General features: G+C 28.7%; 1 protein-coding gene across 1 annotated transcript in view; it reads right to left on the minus strand.

Moving 5' to 3' along the window:
• Positions 1-159: 159 nt before the first annotated feature.
• Positions 160-26223, minus strand: part of Rgl (Ral guanine nucleotide dissociation stimulator-like) — a 62109-nt gene continuing 36045 nt past the window's right edge. Inside the window, exons 8-16 of the mRNA XM_071187803.1 lie at positions 25223-25326; positions 22235-22319; positions 21730-21810; positions 19355-19599; positions 19188-19265; positions 10496-10613; positions 6494-6652; positions 3857-3965; positions 160-426 (exon numbers count right to left, since the gene is read on the minus strand). Coding sequence (XP_071043904.1) covers positions 302-426; positions 3857-3965; positions 6494-6652; positions 10496-10613; positions 19188-19265; positions 19355-19599; positions 21730-21810; positions 22235-22319; positions 25223-25326 — 1104 coding nt within the window. The 3' untranslated portion in view covers positions 160-301. The remainder of the gene's footprint in view (positions 427-3856; positions 3966-6493; positions 6653-10495; positions 10614-19187; positions 19266-19354; positions 19600-21729; positions 21811-22234; positions 22320-25222; positions 25327-26223) is intronic.

Raw genomic sequence — 26223 nt, forward strand, 5'->3', positions numbered from 1 at the left:
AAAAAAATTATACTTACAGCGTTAAAAATAAAATAAAATGAAGTAAAAATAAAAGATGCTATGCCTATTGGTTTTCTCTAGTTCAAATGATAAAAAAAGAAATGTAACATTTTCTATCATGCTATTTTCTAAAATAGTACAACAAAGTAACTACACAAATTTATACAAACATTTATTTACAAAATACACAAAATGAGCAATTTTTATGAGCATTTATATAAAAAAAAATGAGAATGAAATAATAAAATTGAAATGTAAAAGTGGAATATTTTAAAAAACAATTCCTTAGTATAAATGCTACTCAAAGTGGTATTCTTTTTTTCCCTCTAATATCTTTAGATTTACATCGAGCCCTTAAAATAAATTTCAGTTCATGGCTTCTATTTACAGCATAAAAAACATTTGCAGAATGAGGAAAAACAATTTCTGAAAAGAAAAGAAAAACTACTTTAGAATAAAATTTTTGGGTGTTTTACACACACAACACAGTAAAATTTTGTTAAACAGGACTAAGTGGAACCATGGTCTGTTTGAAATTTACAAAATCTCAACAGAAAAAAAGTTTTTATGAAAGGATGCCTTTATAATAAATAATACATGGCATGAGCACTGAGGTCTTGCAAACTCCTTATTGATTTTCAGACATCCTATTGTAAAATTCACATGAACCATGGCATTAATCACTTTTCACACTCTATCATACTCTGCCCCCCAGTAAACTTGATATCATAATTGAGTGATGTTTCTTTCTTCCCCCGAGTGATGTTTCTTTCTTCCCCCAAGTGATGCACATTTATGGGATTTTCAATCAAATCATGCATTATTTTTACACTAAATAAACACCATATTTTTCAGTGTAAAAATTGACAGGTCTCAGTTTTAATATCAAAATCAAGGATTTTGTGTGTATTTGGTATATAAGTCAACCCCTGAATTTACATTTATTTTAAAAAAATTTCTAACCAAATACAAAGCTCTAAAATCCAAAGATAAGCAAAATATTAATTTGCAATAATTTAAAACTCATATATTTTTTTGACCAAGTTTAATTACAAAATGTAATTCAAAGATTAAATAATGAGAACCTATTTACAATTTTTGCACATTCACTCTCAAATAAAAATGTTGGATCTTGTAATGTTCTGATTCTTATGAATTCTTCATGTTTGGTTAATTTATAGAATTCAAATTAGTTTGCATTACGGCATGGAAAAATGTTAATGCAAAAATAACAGTTAAATATTTTCAGATTTTGGAATTTCTAATTAATTTGACGGTAGTAAAACGATATTTTGGGGGGCTAAGGGAAACAAGATGAATTTCAATCTCTTGTAGAAAGCAGCCCTTATGATGATATGTAAAAGTAAGTTGTTAAAATTGTTTGTAACATAAAAGTTTTGATTGTGTAATAATAGCGTTTATTTTAATTTTTAACATTAGGTTAGCTTTTTTTGTCAAGAGTCAGATTTTGGAAACAAATCTTCATGTTTATATGTGTTATTGATGTATAAGTCGATTATCCAACTTATATTGCAATTTAGGAGAAAAAAAAGTTGTTTTTACAACCAGGTCAAGCATGGAAGGAAGCAGTTCAAATGGTTGCAGAAATAAGAGCAAATGCGGTATATTTTCATGTTCTCAGTTTTTTTGTAATTTGGCTATAAAAATTGTCTTAATTTACATTTTTAAATTATTCTATATTATAAGTTTTGTGATGACTATTGTGACAGATAGTAGTTTGCATATTTAATTAATTGTTTATTCTACATTTTATTTAATTTGATTAAATTTCTCTTATTAATTTGATAAGCAAAATTTACTTAATTATTAGTTTTTATCTTATTTATTCTCAACCCAGAAATTCATTTTTGATTTCTGAAAATTCTTGTAACAAGTTTATATGGTTTGGAATGAACAACTAGTGAAATTTGCATTTAGTGACGTAGCTAAGTTACCTGAGTTAAAAGACAGAAAACGTAAATATTTACTTCATAAAGATCTCATCTTTTTCATCCTGAATATAAACAAAAAACAGTTGTGTAGCGTACTAAGAGGTTTTCCCTTTCTCAAACATACACAAAGCAGAGCTTGTTACATAAAAGAGATGGTTGAACCTCTTTCCTTGCTTTGGTGATCACTTAATTTATGAGCAAATACAAAATTTAAACTAGGACAGTTAAGAGGCTTCCCCTCACTCGCCTTGTGTATTAACTCCCTGTTTTTGTAAACCTCATCTGCTGGTCATTTACTTCATCTGATGATGGGGTAAAGGTAACAAACTAATTGCCTAAACTAGACTAATTTTCTGATTTTTCTGTTTTGTAAGTTTCTAATGCTCAACATATATGCCTAGGGCAGTAGTTCTGATGTGAGTACCTCAACGGGAAGTGATGTGTGAAATAGATAAAAATAATTGAGTTTATTTTTTTTGTGATTAATGTAATGCATTTAGTTTATTCTTCTATGTTTTGTCGATATGTTAAAGTTACAGAAATTTTTTTTTTTATGTTTAATGTACTGTCCTATACTACTCTAATGCTTGAAAGCTGTTTTGTAGAAAATAAAACTTACATACTATAAATTGATTACTGTACTTTTGATACCAGTTAAACCCCAAAATTTTAATGAAAATCGCGGCAAGGGCAATTAGGGAAGGTAAAACGTAGCAAGGGAAAAATTCAATTTTTTTAAAGAAAATCAAAAGTTTTAATAAACCGGAAATGTTACTCGATTTAATTAAGTATATAACAAATGAAAGGAAAATTAGATAGTTAAAAGAAATAAATTGTATTTTAAATAAATTACATTTCACCTTCACTTATCTTTCTCAAATTATTATAATTGCACCATTAAAGGCAATAAGTGCGAACGTAAAAATTCTTTTATAAAGAAAAAACATTAAAAAAAAATTTAATTTAAATGTATTTATTTATAAAATATTTTAATCGGATTCCGAAAAGCTTTCAAATGATGCGTCTGAAATTGTATGAAGACATATTGTAAGTTTGATTTAAAAATAGCAAAAATACAAATCGCGATGCTTGATTTTAAAATTGTGTGAAAACAAATCGAAATGTTTAATTTTAAAATCACCTTAATACGAATCACGATATTTAATTTTAAAATCATGTGAACACGAATGGCGATGCTCGATTTTAAAATCGCGTGAACATAAATTGCAATGTTTGATTTCAAAATTGCCTGAATGTGAATTGAATTATTTCAAAATTGCTTGAAGTGCGACATTGAATTTTAAAGATGGATGAATATGAATCCCGTCATTAAATTTTTTGAATCATAATATGTAATTTTTAAATCGAGTGAATACAAATCATGATACTGTATTTTTAAATCGCATGAGTACGAATCACAGTGTTTGGTTTTTTACATCACTCAAATTTGAATAACATAAACTTTTTTTAAAAAAATCATGTGGGCACTCTTTTTAATTTTAAAAAAGTAAGCACAAAATTTAAGACTTTCTGTGGGTGTATACATGCATGGCATGCGTCTTTATTGTCTAGCTCAGGATGTGGGAGGTGGATGAAGGATTTATTCAGTTTTAGTTGCTGGTCAATATTTCAATGAAACAATGGGTGGGGGGCTTAATTGCATATGAGGGCTTGTTTGGTATTTTACAATATTTGCTTTATGGATAACTTAACATAGATTAGGTAAGTAACTTAACTGTTTTTTGTATTTAGTACTAGGGAGCTGAATAAAACACAATTTTGGGCCAAAACTATGTCTTTTATTTATGCTTTATTCTTTTCGATGATAATTTGTGAATAAGATGTTAAGATCTAACTAAAAATATGTTTAGAAATGCAACACGAATAATATTAAAATGACTCACCACCACCGGGAACTAGCTGAACAAGAATATAATCATCTGGATTGCCCTCAATCCCATGTTTTAGCATAGCATTTGTTATCACAGTGCGAGTTCGGTCACTATTATTGAGCTAAAAAGAGAAAGTAGATTTATATAAAACTTAAACATTGAAATGTATTTTTTCTAACAAAGAAATGGACTAAAATAGCAAATTTGTTACAATATTAATGAAATCTAATATTATATAGGATGAAATACAATGCATTATACCATATTTAAAGTTTTTGTTCTGAAGGGTTTACAAATTTATTTTCTTTTGCATGATTTTTACTGTTTAATCTGAAAACATGGCTTGAAATATGGGAAATAAATAATGAAGCAATTCTTAAAACATGAGAAACAATACATTATATTATGTTTAATATTTTCATTTTAAGAGGTTTAAAAATTTATTTTCTTTTGCATAATTTCTACTGCATAATCTGAAAACATGATTTCTAAAGAAATATCCACAATATCCTTAAGTTTTATAAAATGCTTTAATTCTTTTTGCTTTCTCTAAGTCAGTGTTCTATAAAAAGTTAGTGCTCTAAGCCTGTTCTATAAGAACACACAGTAATATCTTGCAGAACAATAAACAAGGTTTTTTCAAAACATAATAATTACACATACTGGTGCCATCAACATGAAACTTAAATTGGTCCAAGATAGCACTTGACATGACAGCCATTGAAGTTCATTACTTATCAAAAATACTGCATGAATGTAATTTTTTAAAATTCTCAAATGTCATCCCCACAATCTTTACTGATAACCAAGCAGCCATAGCTTTTTCTAAAAGTGTAATTTCAAATAATAGAACAAAGTTTATTGATTCTAGATATTTTTATATTTGAGATTTCATTAAAAAAGGATAAGTTGTTACCTATGTATCTTCTAAACTTAATGCGGCTGACATGTTAACAAAAGTACTACTGAAATCTAATCTTTTAAAATTTGCTGATTACATTTTTGAGAGTTTTGCGAATGGGGGCATATGCGAGGCATATTCGCAAAAATGGACGATAAATTGCCAAAGCTAGAAAGTCCTCTTCTATGTATGTTGTTACCCTTATTCTTTGTTCCTTTGTCATGTAAATGTAGTTCTTTCATTCTGTCTCCTGTCATCCACCAATAAACATATTGTTTGTGTGTGATTATTATAAGTTCCACTGCATGATTATGGCCTCTCATCAACTATGATACATTTCCATCATTGCAGGTTATCAAAGTAACAAAAAATCTGCCAAGCGGAGACCAATCATACTGCGAAAAATCTAACGAGAAACATATACTTTTTCTTGACCCTTCTCACTGTTGTACTTCAATTTACTTTATTTGCACTGTTTTGTGAATAAAATAATAAAAAACGGATTCCTTTTCCTTACAAATTAGAAAAAAAGGAAAAGTGCCAATAATAAACAAATAAGTTATAGATTATCATAACATATACAACAATAAATAAAGAAATATTAGCCTACATTTGCAAGCAGTCAACATTTTTTTAAAAAATAATTGCCTTTAGACATTTTTTGCTAAAAAAAAGGCCCCATAGTCACCCAATGTCAAAAGAAGAAGCAAATAGTGGCCTTTTAGTCACAAGTGGAAACTTTACATGTAGTTTTTAGTTTTTTTATTAGTATTGTTCCCTTAGATTATTGTTCATAAAAACAAAATATATACAGTAATATTAAATGACAGAAAAATATTATTATTATTATTATTTTTTAATGACAGGCACTTGGAGTTTGTCCCATTGGTCACAGAAATGCCAGAACCGCTACTTTCTTCTCGTTACCCAGTGGGCACCTGCGGCGAAGACACGGCGGTGGAGCAGCATCGCCCATGTCTCACAACCACAAACCCGTTTATAGGGAGGGTCACATTCACATAAAGGAGAAAGGATATAGAACACAGAGAGAGAAAGAAACATCCATGCCCTGAGCAGGATTCGAACCCGCGGCCAATGGCTCAGCAGTCGGACTCGCTAACCACTCGGCCACTTGGTCAGCAAATCACAAATATATGTCATAACATATTTTTCATGGTCTTATGAAAGCTTATTTTAATACTATAGAAATTTAATTTAAGTTCAGCAAGTATTTGTTTTATATTTAATGTAAGAATAATATTTACCAATTAAATTTTTCAAAAAGTTTATAATTGAATTTTTTCATGAAACTAGTTAAATACTTTATTATCTGTAATAAGTACTTTTATAAAATATAAAACTAAGATTTATAAAATCTAAGTTCAAGTCAAGTTTATAATAAAGGACTTTAATAATAAAGGTCAACATTAAATATGACTATTAAAAAAAATACAGCATTAATCAATAAAACAAATTAATTTTGTTTTAACTTTTAAGCAAATTAAATATTGTTTAAATAAATAATAAATTTTGTCAAAATATTTAAATATTTCGTCTATAAGATTTATCTACACAAATATTAATCAAATTATTTATCCTTTAATGGAAAAACAGTAAAATTTGCTGCTATTGATAACCTAGTTGATGAATAATAAATAAATAATATTGTTTCTTTAAAAAATAAATTAAAATGACTTTTTTAGAAACTAAAAAAAAGAAAGAAATGTTTTAAAAACACTCATGCTTACCATTATACTTTTGTACATATTTACTCCGTCATTATCACAGTTTTTCTGTTCCAATGATATTTTGATTATGTAAAATTCTTGAAAAGGTGAACTGCTTCCATTTGATAGGGAATGAGAGTGATGATGGGATACTGATAAATTTGAACAAGATTTAGAAACCTGTTAAAATTACAAAACAAAATACTATTAATTTTATTTTAAAACAATAATGAATATTTCAAAATACTTATTTGCAAATATTGAGACTATATTCTAAAGGATTAGATTCTTTGATTATTCTTAGAAAAGTCATTATTATTTTAGAAAATAACTGTGATTCCTAAAATTTAACATTTATTAGTACACAAATATCTATCAAAAACATTGAAAGAATCCTAAAAAATTTTATAATAAAATGCAAGTACGTCGAGAGACTAGTTTAATGACTGTGCTTTAGTTTTAACACTTCTGCCATACTTTATCTACCATACATAAGAAAGTCTTTAACTACACTTTCTGAGTGTGAGGATTTCATTTTTGAGATAAATAATTTGAAACTGAATTTCAAATAATCTATGGCTAGCAAGACATTAGAAGTTATTCAAAAAAGATCTGTGCTTGTTTTGAAACACCTTGATAAATTTTAATTGAACTATTCACCGTTTCTATATAGTACAATATGCCATAGCAACTTATAAAAATTTTCAGATTAAATGCTTGTAATTAATATTAAGTTTCAAGTCTTAATCTGTACAATTCTCATAAACAAATAGATTCACCTAATTCAATAGTCTAGCTATGATGAGTCCAAGATATAGTGAATACTCAGTTGTAGTTAACTTTTTAGTGGTCTTGTCTGAACTCCCATTTAACTAATGATGTTTCACACACTTATACAGCAGAGAATTCGATAGTCTGTTTACATTAGACTCAAATTTAGTTTCAACAGATTTTTCCTACTTTAAACTTACATGAGTTGTGATTGCAGATGACGGCATTTTTTTACATTGAATCAAATTTCACTCTGATGCTCATCACCTAAAACTAGAATGATAAAGTTCTAAAGTAGCACATTTCTTTTCAATTCTAGCTGGTTGCAGGAACCAATTTCTCTTCATCTTTCCCCCTAATATCTTTGCATCTCTATAACTTCTTGTAAATCCTGCATAATTTCAGGAATCTACCAATCTCTACAAGCCTTTATTCTCTACAAATAACTCCTTGAAAGTTTGGCAGTCCAATAATTTCTCTCATTTAACTGAGGCTTTCTTTGAATTCTTATGATCAATTTGAGAAATTTTCAAATGCAGTAAAAAAAAGAAAAGAGTTTTGATAGAGAATAAGGCTAAAACTATCAAGCATAATGAAGATGGCACCTATCAATTGGCACTGCATAAAATATTTTTGTTGTTAAAATCCACAATTTCAAATATTGAAGTGTAACTTTTTCTAGACACAAAATAATGTGGATTCTTAAAAAAAAAATATGTTATGCTGAAAGTAGAAACTGGGAAGAAGTTTCGTTAAAATAGTTAATTATTCAGCAAAATAGAAATCCTCTTGTGACCAGACACTCACTTCAAATTAAAGTGAACAAGTTTGTTGAAAGATTAAGAAGAAAAGTTTTGCGTGCTTCATTGGATAATTTAAAAAATAGAACAATGTTTCTAGTGGAAAGATTGTTGGTGAAGTAGCAAGTATTTTGTGCAATAGATGTAGAAAAATGGAAAGCTCAAGGGTGACTTGGATGTAATTTATGATTACGCAGGGAGAGATATTTTTAATGTTGACAAAGCTAGACTGATATACAAAATGACTCACAATCAAACGTTAAAATTTAAAGGAGAAAAATGGCCCAACATGAGCTCTTCAAATTGAAAATAAATGTTCTTATATGACCAAATATGAATGGCTCAGAAAACCGATAGTGTTTGAGGTAAATCCCAAAAATGGAGAAGTTTTTAAAATGTTAAAACACTGCCCTATCTACTACTACAAAGCTAATAAAAACATGGATACTACAAATGCTTTTGGAGAAATTCGAAAATGTGACTATGATTCGTTCTAATAAAAAAATAAAATTGACCTCCTTTTCAACACTGGCACAGCTTATTCCTACTTATAAAATCTAAAGTGCATTAACTAGATTTTTTTTACTCCAAATACAATTTCTGTCTTGTAATCCGGGCATTATTTGTAACCTGAATGTCCAGGGCATTATTTGTAACCTGAAGTACGAGTATAGGAAACAGCTAAAGAAGCCTATGAAGAGAATAAGAGGGAATACAACATCCTGCTTTGGGAAGCAATAGTTTTGGTCGAGACAGGGGACATAAGCAACAATTTGCAATTGTTTTTGGCATGTATGTCTTTCTAAAGGTGTGTTGTTGGAAAGAAAAGACAACTGTTGTAGACAAAGATGACTAAGAAAACATACCAATACCATGCGGCTAGAAAAATAAGTTTCGAATATTTTTCCAAGGGATATAACTGAGCACTTTGAATCTTGCGATGATGAAGTGTGCATATCTGGTACCCTATAGAGGATAATATTATACCTCAAGTTAAACAAAAGTGTAATGCTGATGAAGACTTACAAGACCACATTGAAGAAGAATGAGAAATTTTGACACCTCCTTTTTTGCCTGATCTTTGACACCTATCATTTACTGCTAATTCTCAATTGAAATTAGCAATGAATATCATGGACATTTTACCACAAAAAGTGTGATCCAGAAAATACTTGATTCTTTACTAACTGTTAATGACAAAATATGATGAATTTTACTTACATTGAATTATATTCTATCAAAAATCACTAATTTCTTACATAGAATGTAAAAATAAAATCAAGTTTAAGTTATTAAGTAACTATTTTTTTAAATATTTGAGTTATTGCTTAGTCAATTAGTTCGTGATCTTAAAGCAAATTAAGTACTATCACAACTACTACTTCCATCTATACCACTGTCACATGCTAAAATATATTTTTTAATGAATTTGTAACAATTGTTTAAAGTGAACTAATTAATGGGTCTGCAGGGTGTTTATAATGGAGTATGAGTGCAATTACATCTGTTCCAGATATTCAGACTATTTATCAAAAATAGATTGCAATGGAAACAAATAATTTTTGAGTATGTAGACATTAAATTTTTTATTATAACAACATAGTTATTAAAAAAATTCAAGATAACTTTGGTATGTCACACAAACACTAAATGGAGATTTATGTTTCGATCTGCTGTCAGTGCTTGAATCTACTATTCTTTTAGATACACATTATATGACAAAATGTGAGTCTCAAAATAAATAAAACGTTTCCTAGATAGGCAATTGAAGTAGAATTTCATTTAAACCCAATGTTAATCAGTTATACTTATTGTAAAATAAAATTTATTTTTTGTAGAATGCTATCAGTTTATAATACTCTAACCAAATGTAATTGATAAATGGAAAAAAAAAGAGTACAATTGAACTGAATTTTTGAGTAAGTAAGCAAAATATGGGACCTGTTGAAAACTAGAAGATTTCAGAGTTTAAGATGGTCTAAAATGAAATAATCTTTTGAAAATGTTATTTATACAACAATTTAATTTATATCAAATAGAGTTTTAGATATCAAAGTTGATAAATTTCAAAATGAGCTGTTTTAATGAAATCTATATACATTTCAGGACAAGAATAATTTCCCCTCTCAAGATAGCTATCTTTAAAATAAGAAAAAGAATTGTACTCATGAGAAAGTTTAACAGTTAATTTGCTTAATTGCATGCATTACATTTATTAAGCAATATAAAGTCAAAAAACATGATATTGACAGTAAATTTTTGAACCTAAAGAATGAACTCCCCTAAAAGTAAAGAAATATTTAGATGAAAATTTATATTTCAAAATACTAAAAATGTGACAATTGCTATTGAACAATAGTAACTAAAGTATTTTGTAGATTTTGTGAGTAAAGAGTGCTAAAATATTGTTATGATTGTTAAATAAGTATAGCCTCAAAAAAGGTGTATTTACTTTCATATAATTTTCTTTTATCACATTTGCATCAGCAGAGCTTTTATCACATAAAATACCACTGGATGTACTGGCAGGTGAAGAACCACTTTTATGATGTGTCCATTTAAACATTGAGCTAAATAAAGAAAACCTAGCCATTAAAACTAATTAAAGTTTCAGACATATAAGATTAAAATAAATATGGAGATGAATAGAAAATGCTTATCTATATATTCCATGAAAGAGAAAACTGTGGATTTTTGATCATTGAAACATGAGGAGTATGTATAAACTAGAAGGTAAGATCCTAATACTTTAATCTAGATACCAATGAAAAGTTTAGACTCTTTATTGCTATATTCATTTTTGTGTGGTTTTGTCATAACCATATTGCTAAAAAGTAAAATGAAATAAACTTTTAATTATCTGATGGTGAATTAACCATTATGCATTTTATCTAGTATTGAACCACAAGATCCATCATTTATGCAAAGCTACAGCAAAAAACAATATTTAACTAATTTTTGTCTTCTGTTCTATATTTTATCTCTGATGCTTTAATTTCCCTTAATAACCTTATGACACTTTGTCTGTCAGACAAATTTGTATGCTATAGTCTTTCTTTTCCTTTTAAATTTGCTGATAATAATTTTTATTTCTTGCATTTAGATAAAGTTACTAAGAAAATGCCAACAAAGAGAGAGGTTTTAACACAATAAAATTGTTTTTGTCCATTTAACTGATTGTTCATAGAATATATTTAATACAGCAAAATTTTGATATAAAAACATAAGAGAAAACAGTAATGGAAATAAATTAGATCAATAATGTTTTTCGTTTCACAAAACTCATATTTTAAATGAAGAAGGCTAACACATTGAAGAGTTTTAATACAATAAAGCACTAAAGAAGAGTTTTAATACAATAAAGGGTTCACCACTGCATGGATTTTTCATTCATCTTATTTTACTTATAAATCATAATTTACATTATATGTCAAAATTTTTTTGTGAACAGTAACAAGTACAATGATCCCGGAGTCCTATTAAAAATAAGAAAGTTGTAAGAGAATTATGTAATTTTTCATCTGATTTCAGATGAGATTAAAAACTATAAATAAGAGAATATTTCAACAATTTCTGTCATTATATTTCATTCATCTGGTGCAAACGTTATTATTTTTTTTTGTCTTAAGTGAATGCTCAAACTCTAATTTATAGCTGAAAATTAAAGTAAAACATGTGCTTGTTAGCAAAAGTGAATTAGCTACCATTTTATATTTGATAGGATGCTGTAAACACTGTAAGTAGTTTTTTCAATTTTTCAAACTTTTAAAGCTATTTTTTAAAATTGTGAAAGCTTCAGAAAAAAACTATTGGTAGTATTTTAAACTATTAGATTTTTAGGAAGTTTTAAGCTACCCTTTTTTATTTATATGTCCTTTTTAAACTTTTCTACAAGTACAAAAGTTTATACTACTTTCAAAGAAAGAAAAAGAGAAAAATATAAAACAAAATAAATGAAAATGTATTTGTTGTCATTTAATAATATTTATCTTGCCATGACAAAGAATATTTAAACTTTGCCATTGGTTTAAATAATACTTTTATGATCACATTTCTTTAAGATTTGCAATGAAAACCCCAAGACATACTTAATAGATCTTATTTATTCCAATGCAACCTAAAGTCCCAAAAATTCAAAGTAGATAGGAACAGGTTTATCTCAAGCTACTATCTAAAACCTAAAATTTTAGACATCATAAAATTTAATAAATAAATAAAGCAATTAAATTAAATTTAAGTGCAGTAAATATTTAAATGAAGTCATGATAGCTGAGTGGTTGAAGCATAAAACTACTATTGTGAAGAACTTGGATTCAATCCCAGTGGTGGTTTGAAGCCCAGGGAGCTTTAGATTAATGTATACCAGCTTGTCTGAGAAATAAGGACAAAGTAACTTCTTTTCACATCTTTAACATCAAATTTTTAAATTATGAAATAAATTTTTCTGCACTTTCAATTGGAGCATATGGACTTCAATTTCCCTAATTTTACTAAGCAATTTAAAGTTCCTAAGTAATACTACAATAAGCTCATCAGTTTTGGTGACCAGAACAAAACCTCTTACTATCTCAAAAATTGGAAAAATAATCATAGACTGAAGAGAAACATTCCCTTCTCTTTGGCTGTTTCAATTCATCTTGTAGACTTGCAATATCCCTGCCGAATTGAGCCTCATTTCTTGAGGTCATGTTTTAGCCCTGTTACTGATTTTTCTGGTATCCATTTCCATACGGAGCTGTTGTACCCGGCCCATAAAAGTAAAGACAACCCAGAATTTATGAGACAAATGCAGGGTTCCCACTCAATCTTTTAAAAAAAATTCAAGGACTTTTCAAGGACCTAAAATCAAATTTTTCAAGGACTTATTTGATATTATTGTTATACGCTAATGTACATGTCAACCAGATTTTACAATTACGTAGAAGCAGAAATTGTATATTTTTAAATCATAAAGCTTATTTGACAACAACAAAAAATTATTTATTAAATTTATCAGCTAATAATACGAATGGTTGATAGTTACATTGCTGTTTCAAATTACTTTAAAAAATTCCAATTGACCAAAAAAAAAAAAAAAAAAAATCCAATTGACACAGGATACTAGCCAACATTTAAAACTAGCATCAGTGAAACTTTTCATGACAAATGAATTAGAATTAATGAAACTGAATGAATGAGTAATGCATATTACATTAAACAAGCATAGTAAATAATTGATAAACTTTGTGTAATTGCACTGTTTTCAAAATATAAATACTTTTTTTAATATGTTAGATCAAATTTTAGGTTACAGGAAATGTATATAATTAGATAAATTATCAAAATATATCCATTTAACATATCTGTTTCAATTTTAATATCAAATTTTCTATGTTCTTACTTAAGAATATCAGTAATGTATTTTGAACATAATAAAATCTATTGTGGAACAATATTTTACAGATAACTAAGACTTACCAAGCTTTATTTTCTTTAAAATATATCCATAAAATGTAAATTTTGTGAATATGCCTAATTTTCACAAATTGCAACTTGTGTTTCGAAAGGTGCTTAATATAGGACAGATATGTGTGATTCTAAAATCATTTTGATGAAAATTGTGGGTGGTAATTCTTAAATCTCTCTTTTCTGAATCGCAATGCGTGATTTGTAAACTACTAGAATAAGAATCGTGAGGCATGATTGATAAATAACTTTAATGTAAATCATGATGTGATTTATAAAATACCTTAATACAAATCCTGATGAGTAATTTGCAAATCACTTTAAAGTAATATTCGATATGTGATTCATTGATCACTTTCAGTTAAACCACAATTCGTAGAACATTTTATGTGAATTTCTGATCCATAAATCAAGAATCAGTTTAATGTGAATCACGATGTTTATTCATAATCAATGAAACCTGTAGGACTAAACTTTATTTATTAGCAGTAAAAACTGAATGTAAAAACTGAATGTAAAAATTTGATTGTAAATGATGCAAAATTAATTATCCTTCTTATATAAATTAAAAGAACAAATAGGACAACAATATTAACCTGTCGTAATAATGAAGTCAACACATTAAACATGTTTCGAAATCAATTAAACCCTATATATCATTCGCAAAATTATGACTAAAAAACCTAAAATTTGCTAGAAATTTCAGCTTTCAAAACATCAGAGATATGAACAACAATCTGGTCTGAAAAATCTAGGAGAGAAAAGTTTTGCATCTTCTTTAACCCCTTTCACTTCAAGCATTAAAAATTGCATAATTAGAATTTCTATAATTTTCCTTTGAATTTATATATTTTTTTCATTACTTTTTTGCAAGAAAAATTAGTAGTATTTTAATTTCTAAAAAATCAAGTACATTTCAAGTACCCTATGGCAGAGTTCAAGGACTTTCTGGGGCCCTGATTTTTTTCAACCAAATTCAAGGACTTTCAAGGTTTTTCAAGTATCGTGGGAACCCTGAAATGGCTCTTGAAACTATTAGCCAAATACCATCAGATGCTTTACAACTATACACAGATGGCAGCAAGAGCGACGAAGGTCATTCAGGTAGTGGGGTTTTTATTAAAACACCCACGTACACATTGAGTCTCAAATTTAGAAATTCTGCATTTTGCTCAGTTTTCAGATCTGAGCTTATTGCGATTGAAAATGGCCTAAGACATGTTGAGAATATTGCTGAGCCTGACTTTAAGCATATATGGATACTGACGGATAGCAAATCTTCAATCCAACACCTTAGCAACTGGATGAATGTTGGAGACAGGGCTGCGGCTTCAATTTTGGGGATGTTCTTCAGGCTCTCTGCGAACTTTGGAGTACACTTCCAATGGATTCCATCACACGTTGGAATCAAAGGTAACGAGATGGCGGACTCACTGGCTAAAGATGCTTCTTTGGAACCTTTACAGCCAGATCTACCTTCCACTTTCAACGAGGTCTTTGCAGAGTGCAAAAAATGTTTATGGACCTCTGGAGGGTTCCTCCTCCGCATAGTTGGTATTTCAGAAAACGACCTGGAAGTGCCTTGCTTTTTGAGGGACCTAGAAGCCAGCAGACTTGTTTATCTCGCTTTGCAAGTGGTCACTTGAGGTGTCTCTCGTATGTTCAGGGGCAAAAGACTTTTGGACTTTGCACTAAATGTAGGACTGCTCAGGCTTCGCCCGAGCATATTCTAAACTGTATCGATTTTAAGATCGACGAGGTTTTTTCAAAACCTCATCTGTTTTTAGACTTCCTGGACATTTTTGGACTTATGGAATTGGTCTAATTGGGATGGACCTCTTGGGGATTAGAAACAACAACAACAAGTTCCTAAGTCAATTGGTGCTCGCTTTAAATGTTGCATCTCCATTTAAAATTTTGTAGAAAAGCAGAGCTTTTTCACACAACATCGGGCCAGAAATCTGTTGTCTTTGTGAATAATTTTGTGAGAACTAAAGATATAATGCCTTATCTATATCTTCAAAACTCAGCATTTCCATCATTTTTAATTTCATGCTGAATTTTTCATTTGAGAAAAACTGATACAAACCTTAAAATTGGATCACTGTTTAATATATGACACAATTGATGTGCCATAATCAATTGCTCAGCTGCTTTTGTTCTCACCTTTTCCTTAATCTTTCAATATTCATAATTTTTGATGTAATGATAACACAGTGTTTTCAGACTTTCTAAACATGTCTGAAAACACTTAGTGTACTGAATTTTGTTTTTAAGACTGAGAGCTTTTCTAAATGTGTTTCCTTTCTTCTCCCTAAATCTTGGAAAAAGAAACCTGTTCCCTAACTAGCAATAACTTGCTACCTACACTGAAACTAAGTGAAATGAACACATTGTGTTTTCAAGGTAACCAAGGGACAAAAGAAGCCACTTTTTACATCTTTCATATGCTATGAAAAGAAAAAATGTTTTCACCTCTTTTTTGTTGAAGGTGGGAAAAAATTTATATCTTTTGCACAATCTGGATAAATAGAAAAATCAGGTAAATTGGCTTCATTGATTAATCATGTGAACTAATGACGAGATTATATTTTTTCCAAATTTTATTTCCAATTTTTTTTTATTTAAAAATGTTGTAAATTTGTGAATATTTTTGATGAAACACTTTTTAAAATTTTTTTCCTTCTCCTTTGGGAAATCTTTATATCGTTTTCCTTGTTCTCTCTCTCTGTATATACATATATATATATATTTATAAAATATTTTTTCAAAAATAAATATAAAAATATATATATATTTATAAAATATTTTTTCAAAAATCACAAAATATCAAATTGTCTCACCAGAAATTGCATTTCGTCTCAGTTAAAATCTCTTTTTGGCTCAGTTTGTCTCAGCTAAAATTATTTTTTGACTCAGTTTATCTCAGCTAAAATGATTATTAGTCAGTTTGATAACAATATAAAGATAATTTTCAGGATCCATAAAACCATTAATAGCATACTAGGAGTACTACAATTATACATACATTCACTATTGCAAGGATTTTAAAAAACCTGCAAGGATTTTCAAAAATGATTGATTATAAAAGTCCACAAAATTGTTTTGTGGACTCTGTTGTTTTCATATATATTGCATTTATCATTTATGCCAATGAATAGTATCTGTTCCAGAATTTTACAAAGTAAATTTTAACTTTCTTATTTTTTTAAATATAATGGTGTAACCTTTCTAAAAAGAAATATCTATAGAGAAATTCAGTAATTAAATAATGAGAGTTTAAGAAAATGTAAATAACACCAAAAAAAACAAAAAAAACCACTCTTTGATAGAATTCAGGAGGTGCAGTGAAATTTTGAAATATTTTAGGAAGGAATTTTTCAAGAAAAATTTAGGGAGCACTTAATAGCCAAAAATTAGCATATATACATTTTTATATCAAAACAGAAATATATATAAACTATTATAAACAATTTAAAAAGACACATATAAATATACTTTTCTTTCTAAAATGACTTGCATCCTTTATTAAGCATAAAAGTAAACTTTTTAGTTAATTGGCATTGACTAGTAGATTGTACTTTCTTGCATTCACAAGATCAGTTAGTTGACTATGTTCTTTTAACCCACTGGCGGTTAAGGACATGGGCAAAATTGGGAGAATGTTTCTCCCCTACACACAGTTCCCCTATCAGTTAACATGGGAAAACCGGTTTTGCTATGCAGAGAAGACTGCAGTTTAAAATGCGACTTTTTACGTGCAGAACCGTCAGTGGGTTAATTTATGTAGCTAAATATACAATCATAAAATGTAATTATGAATGCACTTAGTAATTGTTTAAATGCAACAACTGTAGAAAAATATATCACATTTTTACAGTAACTAATTCAAGAAAAAAATTAATTCTACTTCTTTCTAGAATCGTGATACAGGATTTTAAAATCGCGTGAATATTAATTGCGATATTGGGTTTTAAAATCGCGTGAATATGAATCGCGATATTGGATTTTAAAATTGCGAGAATATGAATCGCGATGTTGTATTTCAAAATCACGTGAATATGAATCACGATATTAGATTTTAAAATCGCGTGAACATGAATCGCGATTTTTGATTTTAAAATCAAGTGAATATGAATCACGATATCGGATTTTAAACTCACGTGAATATGAATCATGCGGTTGGATTTTAAAATCGCGTGAATATGAATCGCGATTTTGGATTATAAAATCATGTGAATATGAATCGCACTGTTGAATTTTAAAAACACGAAAATACAAATCACGATATTGGATTTTAAAATCGAGTGAATATGAATCACGATTTTGGATTATAAAATCACGTGAATATGAATCGCGCTGCTGGATTTTAAAAACACAAATCACGATATTGGATTTCAAAATCGTGTGAATATGAATCACTATTTTAGATTTTAAAATCGTGTGAATATGAATCACGATTTTGAATTTTAAAATCACGTGAATAAGAATCGCGCTGTTGGATTTTAAGAAAGCGAAAATACAAATAGCGATATTGAATTTTTAAATCGAGTAAATAAGAATCACGATGCATAATTTTTAGATCACGTGAATACGAATCGCAATGAGTAATTTTTAAATAGCGTACAAATACGAAAAACGAGATCTGATATTACAACTGCGTGATAACGAATGGCAATATTGGATTTAAAAATGCGTGAATACGAATCGCGACGTTGGATTTTTAACTCACGAGAATACAAATCGCGATATTGAATTTTTAAATTGAGTGAATAGGAATTGCTAGAACGATTTTTAAATAGCGAAAAAAAAATCGCAACACTCAAGTTTTAAATCAGTTAAATACGAAAATCGATGATTGATATTAAAATCGTCTGATTAAAAATCGCGATTTTAGCATATTCCAGCGCAGTTCCTAATATTTAAAATTCCGAAAATCAGCCAAACAAAAAAAAATCAAATATCGGCGGTTGAAACGAAACGCTTAGACTCCTTTCCACTCTATAGCGGAAGTCGCGGTAATCCGACTATCGTTCCGGCGGCTTGGGTTTCTCTAATTGGACTCCCTAAGAATTTTAGTTTTTGGAACATGGTCGGAAATTTTAAAAATTGGGAGAAAAAAGCGGATTTCCGCTTTTTCGCGGAAGTCTTTCATCCCTGAATAATTACCTATTTGCACTGTACAGTTTCCTAAGGAAAAAAAAAGCAAGATAATAACCAATAGTATAAGGGAAGAATACCCTCTTTTTTTACAAGATCACGTGCATACGATACTGATTGCTACTCACTGCTGTACATAATCCAATTGTAGACACGAAACGCATATTCTATATGTATTCCAATAGCTGATTCACCAAACGGAATTTCTGACATTTAAATGATGTACTTAGGAGTCGTGAACGGCAAAATGCTCTCCAATGACTCACGGCGATGCGGATTAATATTTGAAACTGAATTCAGGTTTGTCCAATTTTGGACGTTTTGTCTCAGAATGGCGCAGCTTTTGCAGAAACTGAGCTGAATGTCGTAAAATTGCGCAGTTATGCCGTTTTGTCTCAGTTTGTCGCAAATGGCGCAGGCGTAGCACCCCTGAAATATACATATATAATTTAGCTACCCAATCAAATACAGCTGTAATAGTTAAAAAAGAGAGCAAAAATAATCACGTATCATAAATGATTTAAAATGACTAATCTTACCTTTTAACATTCTCAAAGACATGCTTTTTGTTACTTATGGAGCTATCTGACGGTTCTATCAAACAAGATAATTCATGGCTGAAAAAAAATTGGTATAATAATAAAAACTTTTGATAAAGACATAAAAATTCAATTGATTCAAATAAGAATCTTTTTAAAAACTGTACCTTTCTTTTTCATCAAATATAGGAATTGCCTTGAATTTAGCTTGAAACTCTGGATCAACAACAATATCATAATTATTAGCAGCACTTTGAAGAAGTTTTATTTGAGCTAAAATTTCAAATTCTTTCCTCTTTTTATCAAAATTTATAAGTCCATTAGGAAGGTAATCACTTATTGCAGCATCAATCATTGTCAAATCAGTTAAAAATGTGCCCAAATATGGAATAGTTCCTTGCATTGTGAATGCCTAAATAAAAATTTCAATAGTTAAAATATTTTTTCACAAACAATAATAACAATAAGCTGCAAATAAAATGTTCTATAGAAAGCATTTTTATATTCATAATGCAGTTGGGAACTCAAAGTTAAGACGAATTCTTTTAAAAATCCAATTCAAATTAAGTATTTAAACATCTACTAACAATTTTAATTTAACATGAACAACAAGTTTGAAATTATACAGTCGATATTTATAAGTAAGGATATAAAAATTAAATAAAAACTATTTAATTTGCCTCTGATTGTTTTTTTAAAAAAAATTTTCTTCTAAAAAGCTCTGTTTAAAATGTTTACTTATTACACCGACTTTTTTCTTAATCCTATTTATTTCATAACGCATAATCTATAATCAGCAAATACAAGAAATGGAATTTTTTTTAAGCAAAATTTTTTTTTTGTTATAGCAACGTTCTCAAAAGAGTAATTGATTAAAGTCAAATTTTGATCATTTATATTAAAGGAAGCTTTTAAAAGATAATGTAAAAAATTTTATATTTTTTTGTCTCCTTCTCATATGCAATTAGAAGTTTGTGCAAGTTTAATTTAGATGAAATATAATATTTACTGATAGTTTTGAAATTCAAATTTTAAGTAAATTTTTTGCTAAGACTGTTAGTTCAGTACACATCTATAATTAATTATCAAATTGATGAAAATTTCTGATGTGCTAATAAAAAAATATTTTTACATTATAAAAACTATTGGCAATTAGATGTAAGAAAAAATGATCTTACAAGTTATGTATAAAGAAAACATAGTGTCATAATTTTATACACCTGAAATGTTGAGTAGTCCTAAATATGTTAGCATACTAGCACCAGAGTATGATATTACGTATAAAAGAACAAACAATTTTATCAAAACTTAATACAGTCTGACCTCGATATAAGGTCACTCTAAGGGACATTGCAAAAGTGACCTTATAAGCGGGGTGACCTTTTAACCCATTCATTAGCAGTTCGTAACTAAGCACGTAAATAGTACACATTATAACTTTTTAAAAATGGTAATACAAATGAAAACGATCAGCCATAAATTAAATATTTAAGTCAATAAATTTTAATGGAATTAGTAAAGAATTAAAGAATGTTAGATTTTTAGAAAAAAATTTCATTTAAAATAAAGCTGTTTACAAATTTCCTCAAAGTGTACATACATACATTACATCTTACCTTATTTAAAATAAATCATTTATGCAGATCTGTCTCGTTTTTGGTTTCATTTCTTGAACAATGTTTTCTAGATTTTGTAACTTCTCGAAATGTTCCTCAGCTCCCTCATGGTTTGTAAAAGAATTTCATATGACATTTATTGCATTGAAGGCTTCCACTTGGGTTACAGCTACAGTCTCAGGATCACTGTTATTGTAATCACTGTCCACAACTTGTGAAACAGTTTCAGAAATTGTAGCTTGTTCATTGGCTGCAACATTTTCTTAGAACTCAAGAGGGGTAATTGCCTTGTAAGGAAGTTAAATAGGATTTTGTTCGCAGCCTCAGATAAAAATGACCTTATAAGCGATAATGATTTTTAAAACTTGACCATATATCCGATAATCTGTAACAAAGAATTTCTATTCAGTGAGCCGGGACTTTGGAAAAGTGACCTTATATGCGGATGACCTTATATCGAGGTCTGACTGTAATAGGTTTAATGCAAAAACATTGGAACAGCATCCAAAAAAGTTATAAAATTTATGCCTACTGTTATCTATTTACATAATAATATTTAACACATTGTAACTAGTGATATAATTTTTGCAATTATAAAATCTATATTTATTGAATTTCAATGATACATTTCATTGTATGCTGGGTTTAACCAATGTTTTGAGACTTTAAACAGGCCTCTTAGTAAAGTGTAAAAGAAATCTTAACGATACTGTTTTTTTAATAACAACTTAGTTATGCAATCCTTATTCCCTAGAATTTATATTCAATATCACAAAATCCCTTATAAAGCATAAATATGGGTTCAAAAAGAAATAGAAACAGTAAAAATATTTTTATATTTTTTACTCCAGTGACATGTCATTACAAACAATTCAAACACTTAGTAAAAACAAATTTTAAATAAAGAAGAAAAAGAAAGTACTAACATGTTCAAGGGGAAGTTTATCAGATCCTTTGAAAAATAGCTTGCTAAAACATACTGAATTTACAAATTTTGCAGAGCCTTCCTAAAAAAATAAATGTAAACAATGAGAGCAAAATGTATCAATAACTAATTTTTGTGTGTATGCATAAGTTGGGGTTTATTTGATTATGATTGGTTAATTAGGAACTTTGTTAACATATTATTGACAAACAAATTTAAACTATTGCAGAAAATGTTTAATAGATTAATTTTTAAAAGAAAAGTTTAATAAAAAGATATTTTCTTATTCACTAAATAAAACTATTGTAAATGGAAAAAAAATAATTATGACAAATTTTAATAATTCTTTCAAGAAAAGGACAGGTTTTAAAATAGATGGAATAAAAATTTAAAGAAAATCTGAAAACTGTTTTAAAAATATAGTTTGCTTACTTAAAACTTCAAGTTTAAGAATTTTTCAACTCTAAACAATAGTAGTGAAAAAGATAAATATTTCAAATACTAACTTTGATAAGTAATTCTCTACAATTTGTTTGGTTATTTTCCTCAGAGAAAATCTTAGCCAATTCCAAAAAACTTTCTATCTTTTCTCTAAAAACAAATAAAAAATATCAGATTAGGGGAAGACATAATAAAAAAAAACTTAATTACCAGCACTTACTTAAAAAGTATCAAAGTCATATATATATACATATATATATATACACACACTGATGTTAGCTAAATTCAGTAAAAATAAGAAGTCAATATCAGTATGATTTTAACCTATCTGAAAGAGGGAATGAACACCTTTCTGATAAAGTTAAATGCATAGCTCATTCTCCTAAGCCCTCAACTCTCACTAAACTCCATTAAATTTTACGATTCTTTAAATTTTACAGATGTTTTATACTTGGAGCCGCCCATATACTTGCTCCTTCAGTTCAGTTTTTAAAAGGGCTTAAAAAAAATCTCGTTCCAAAGGTCATGATTCCTCCTTACCTCTTGAATCGAAGGAAAATGCTGAAAATTCTTTTCTTACCGCTAAAAATGCTATTTCTCAGGCAACACTTTTGAGACATCCCATTCTTGGGGCTGAAATGAGTATTTGGGTAGATGCCTTGAATATCACAGTTGGTGGAAGAAATGTAGTGGTGGAAAAAATGTTGGTGGAAATTAAGAAATTTAGTCACATGTTAGAGGGGAGAAAATTTCAAATCTGTACAGATCAAAAACCCTTAATATTTGCTTTTAAACAAAATCCTAACAAAAGCAAGTACACCATTTAGATTTAATTTCCGAATATTTTACAGATATCCCTCATGTGCATGGTCTTCAAAACGTGTATACATATATATATATATATACACTGCTGTTGGCTCAAATCAGTAAAAATAAGAAGTCAACATCAGTATGGTATCATAATTTTTTATTAAGGTTTCTTTCTTTACTAATTTTGTCACTTAAGAGTTCAACATGAAGAAAACAAAATTCTACTAAAAATTACAATAGAAAAAGAGACTTTGGGAAACAATAAATTTATTTTATTTCGTTAAAGTTGTTAAATTATTTATAACTACAATTTACACTTCTTGAAGAGAATTAGTTGAATAAAACTAACTCAGATTCTGTTATGTGACGAACTCGTGAAATTTTAAAGGCTATTTTAGCATCTAAAGATTAATAAAGATTAACAAAGGATCCTTCTACTACTGTGACAAATATATTATGACAGCATTAAGTTGGCAGAGGCCAGGTGGGAAAAATAAACAAACTGCAAGACCTGGAGTTAAAATCAAAGTTACTTGTATGCTTACTATGACAGTTCAGTGGCACAATATTTTTCAACACTGACAATGAGCTACTGATCTAAATAGAAGGGTAAAAGTCTTTCAACTTGCACTTAGTAATACAGTGCCCGCCGCTTATTAAAATCACTTTTGTTTGATGCTCTTTTGATTTTATTAAGCGGCTGATTTTATTAAGAGGCGATTCAACATTTGAAGAAAAAAAACAATTTTTACGATATATTCTAAATGCACACAATTTAAAAGCTGAAATAATGACCACATTAATGCTTCATTTTAACTAATTTAATTATTTTAATAAAGTAAAACCCTACATAAGATTAAATTTACAAAAGTTTTGCAAAAAACCGATCAATGGTTGCTTGAGTTGCAGTATTTAAAATTAACTTTTCAACATCATTTGAAAGTTAATAGAAGTTTTTATAGTTTTCGATATTCCTCCTGTTTGTTCTAAAGCTTGCCGCAATACATTAAGTGCTTTTCTGACTTCCATTGAAGATGGCACTGATGAGTTTATTTCATCTTCTGAGTCTGATTCCTCCATTTCTTGATGGGAAATAACTTTGCAATTTTAGATGTCTGTAACAATTTCCGAATCAGATTTTTCTCCTGATGTTTGCAAGTTATCCTCAATAGCTACGTAACGTGAAAAATTCTCGTCCGTTTCATTTTCTTCATTGCTGATCATTTCTTCGAAACAGTTATGAGCCCCATCTCCATTGAAGCTTCACGTTGACTACATTTAGGAAGCGTATCATAGTTTTGCAACACTTTGAATTTATCTTTAAGACTCAAATCCTTCTTTTTCGGCATGCTGATGAAATTTAGCACCAAGCGAACTTAAAAATGATATGTGCTCTAACTATAATTTACTCAAACGGCTTAAATAATATGGAACATGTGCACAGACAGTTTTTGGAAATCTATTCATGTTCTCTGTTAAGATAGATAACAAAAGAAACTTCTCTCCCTTCTATGGTTCATTCAATAAAAAGTAAGATAAGAATTCGACCCCCTGTTGAGTGAGATAGGTTTTTCCAAACTTCATTCAAGTCAAGGAATTAACATTGATAAATTGATTTCTATGAACTGGCCGCTTACCATCCACATTTTTCCTTAACTCTTACACTATGTGTATCTCAGGAAAGTGCTAACCACACCTGTTTCACAGGTTTGTGAGTAACTGTTGCTTCTTCTCAAAAAATCTTTAAACTTCGAAAAAATAAAAATTTATAAATAAGAACAAAATAAGCTGAAATATTGCACCTTTGATTTATTATGTAGTCAAAATTTTGATTTTAAAAAGCGGCGGCATTGATTTTATTAAAGGATGTTTTTAACTTGTATTAATATTGTAACGATTCGGTTCTTGCCGATTTGATTTTATAAAGTGGCTGATTTTATTATCCGGTGATTTTATTAGCCGCGGGCACTGTATTGAACTCATTCAGAAGTCTAGAATAGTAAAGCAGTAGAAGAAACTTGCCCCATGATCAACTAATTTACTAAAGAGGAACTAATTTACTTGAGTTTTTATTACTTAAGAAGAAAACATTAAGAGACTTCAATGGACAGGTCAGTGAGAGAAAATGGTCATTTTTAAGGATAATTTAAACATGAAAATTATTTGGTATTGGTCTTCGTTTTTATGGGGAAAAATATGCATACAATTTATTTTCACACATTAAGCAAGTAAAGAAATTTTACCTAGGAACGCAGAGCCAAACTTTGGTTAATCTATGAATAGAGTTACTTTGCAAAGCAGCAGTTATTGCCTTTAGAGAGGAAAAATTTTTCAATAACCTTAGTTCCTAGAGAAAAGGAGTATTTAAAATCAAACAATACATAAATTTAAACAATTTAAAAAAGACAGTTTGTAATTCAAAAATAATGCTTGGTAACAATGTATAAATGAATGACTAAATTAAATTTTTATTCAAGTAAAATATTTACATAACAGTAAAAAAAAGGTAACTTAAAGGCTACTAAGTTACTGACTTAATGTATTGTAATGTAATGTATTGAAAATTATCTAAATTTTCAGGTCGTCTCTTGGTTTGCTGTGCAAAGTTTGATTTCACTTTTTTAAATTCTCTTGTTAAAACGAAAAAAGTTGTTACAAAACTTACTCATAATTTTGATTTTTAAGCATTCTGCAATTTTAATACTTTAAAGGAATTATGTTTTGAAGTTGCATGTTTTAACTCATCATCTAATTGAGATTATGCATTTGTTGTTGGATCAAAATAGAAAATTTTGAGGTTTTGTTATAATTTTGAATTTAGAAATCAAAAGGAATAGTATGTAGAGTGCACTGCACTGCATTGCATTGTTTATGTTTAGAATATGTTATATCATTTGCTTGACTACTACTCTTGCCTTCTTAATTTTTAGTGCTTTAATAATTAATAAATAATGCCGAAAACAAAAATAAAATATCATAATTATCAGAAATGTCAACAATACTTTTTGAACTTTATAAGCATAAAAAATATCTTCCTGTAATGATTATTATATGCTTTAAACAAAAGTTGAAGAGAATGAAATAAATATTGGTCTATGGTCATTTAAAAACTCAAACATAAAGTCTCATAACAAGTTCAACAAGTAAAATTGATGAATATGTTTAAACAATTGTGCCTAGCTATAGTGCTCTTTTTACATCTTTTTTCTGTCCATCCTAATTTATCAATAAATTGTTCTGATCA

The sequence above is a fragment of the Parasteatoda tepidariorum genome, chromosome 11 (genome assembly GCF_982258835.1).
Source record: "Parasteatoda tepidariorum strain Cologne lab strain chromosome 11, Ptep-v5.0, whole genome shotgun sequence".
Lineage (NCBI taxonomy): Eukaryota > Metazoa > Arthropoda > Arachnida > Araneae > Theridiidae > Parasteatoda > Parasteatoda tepidariorum.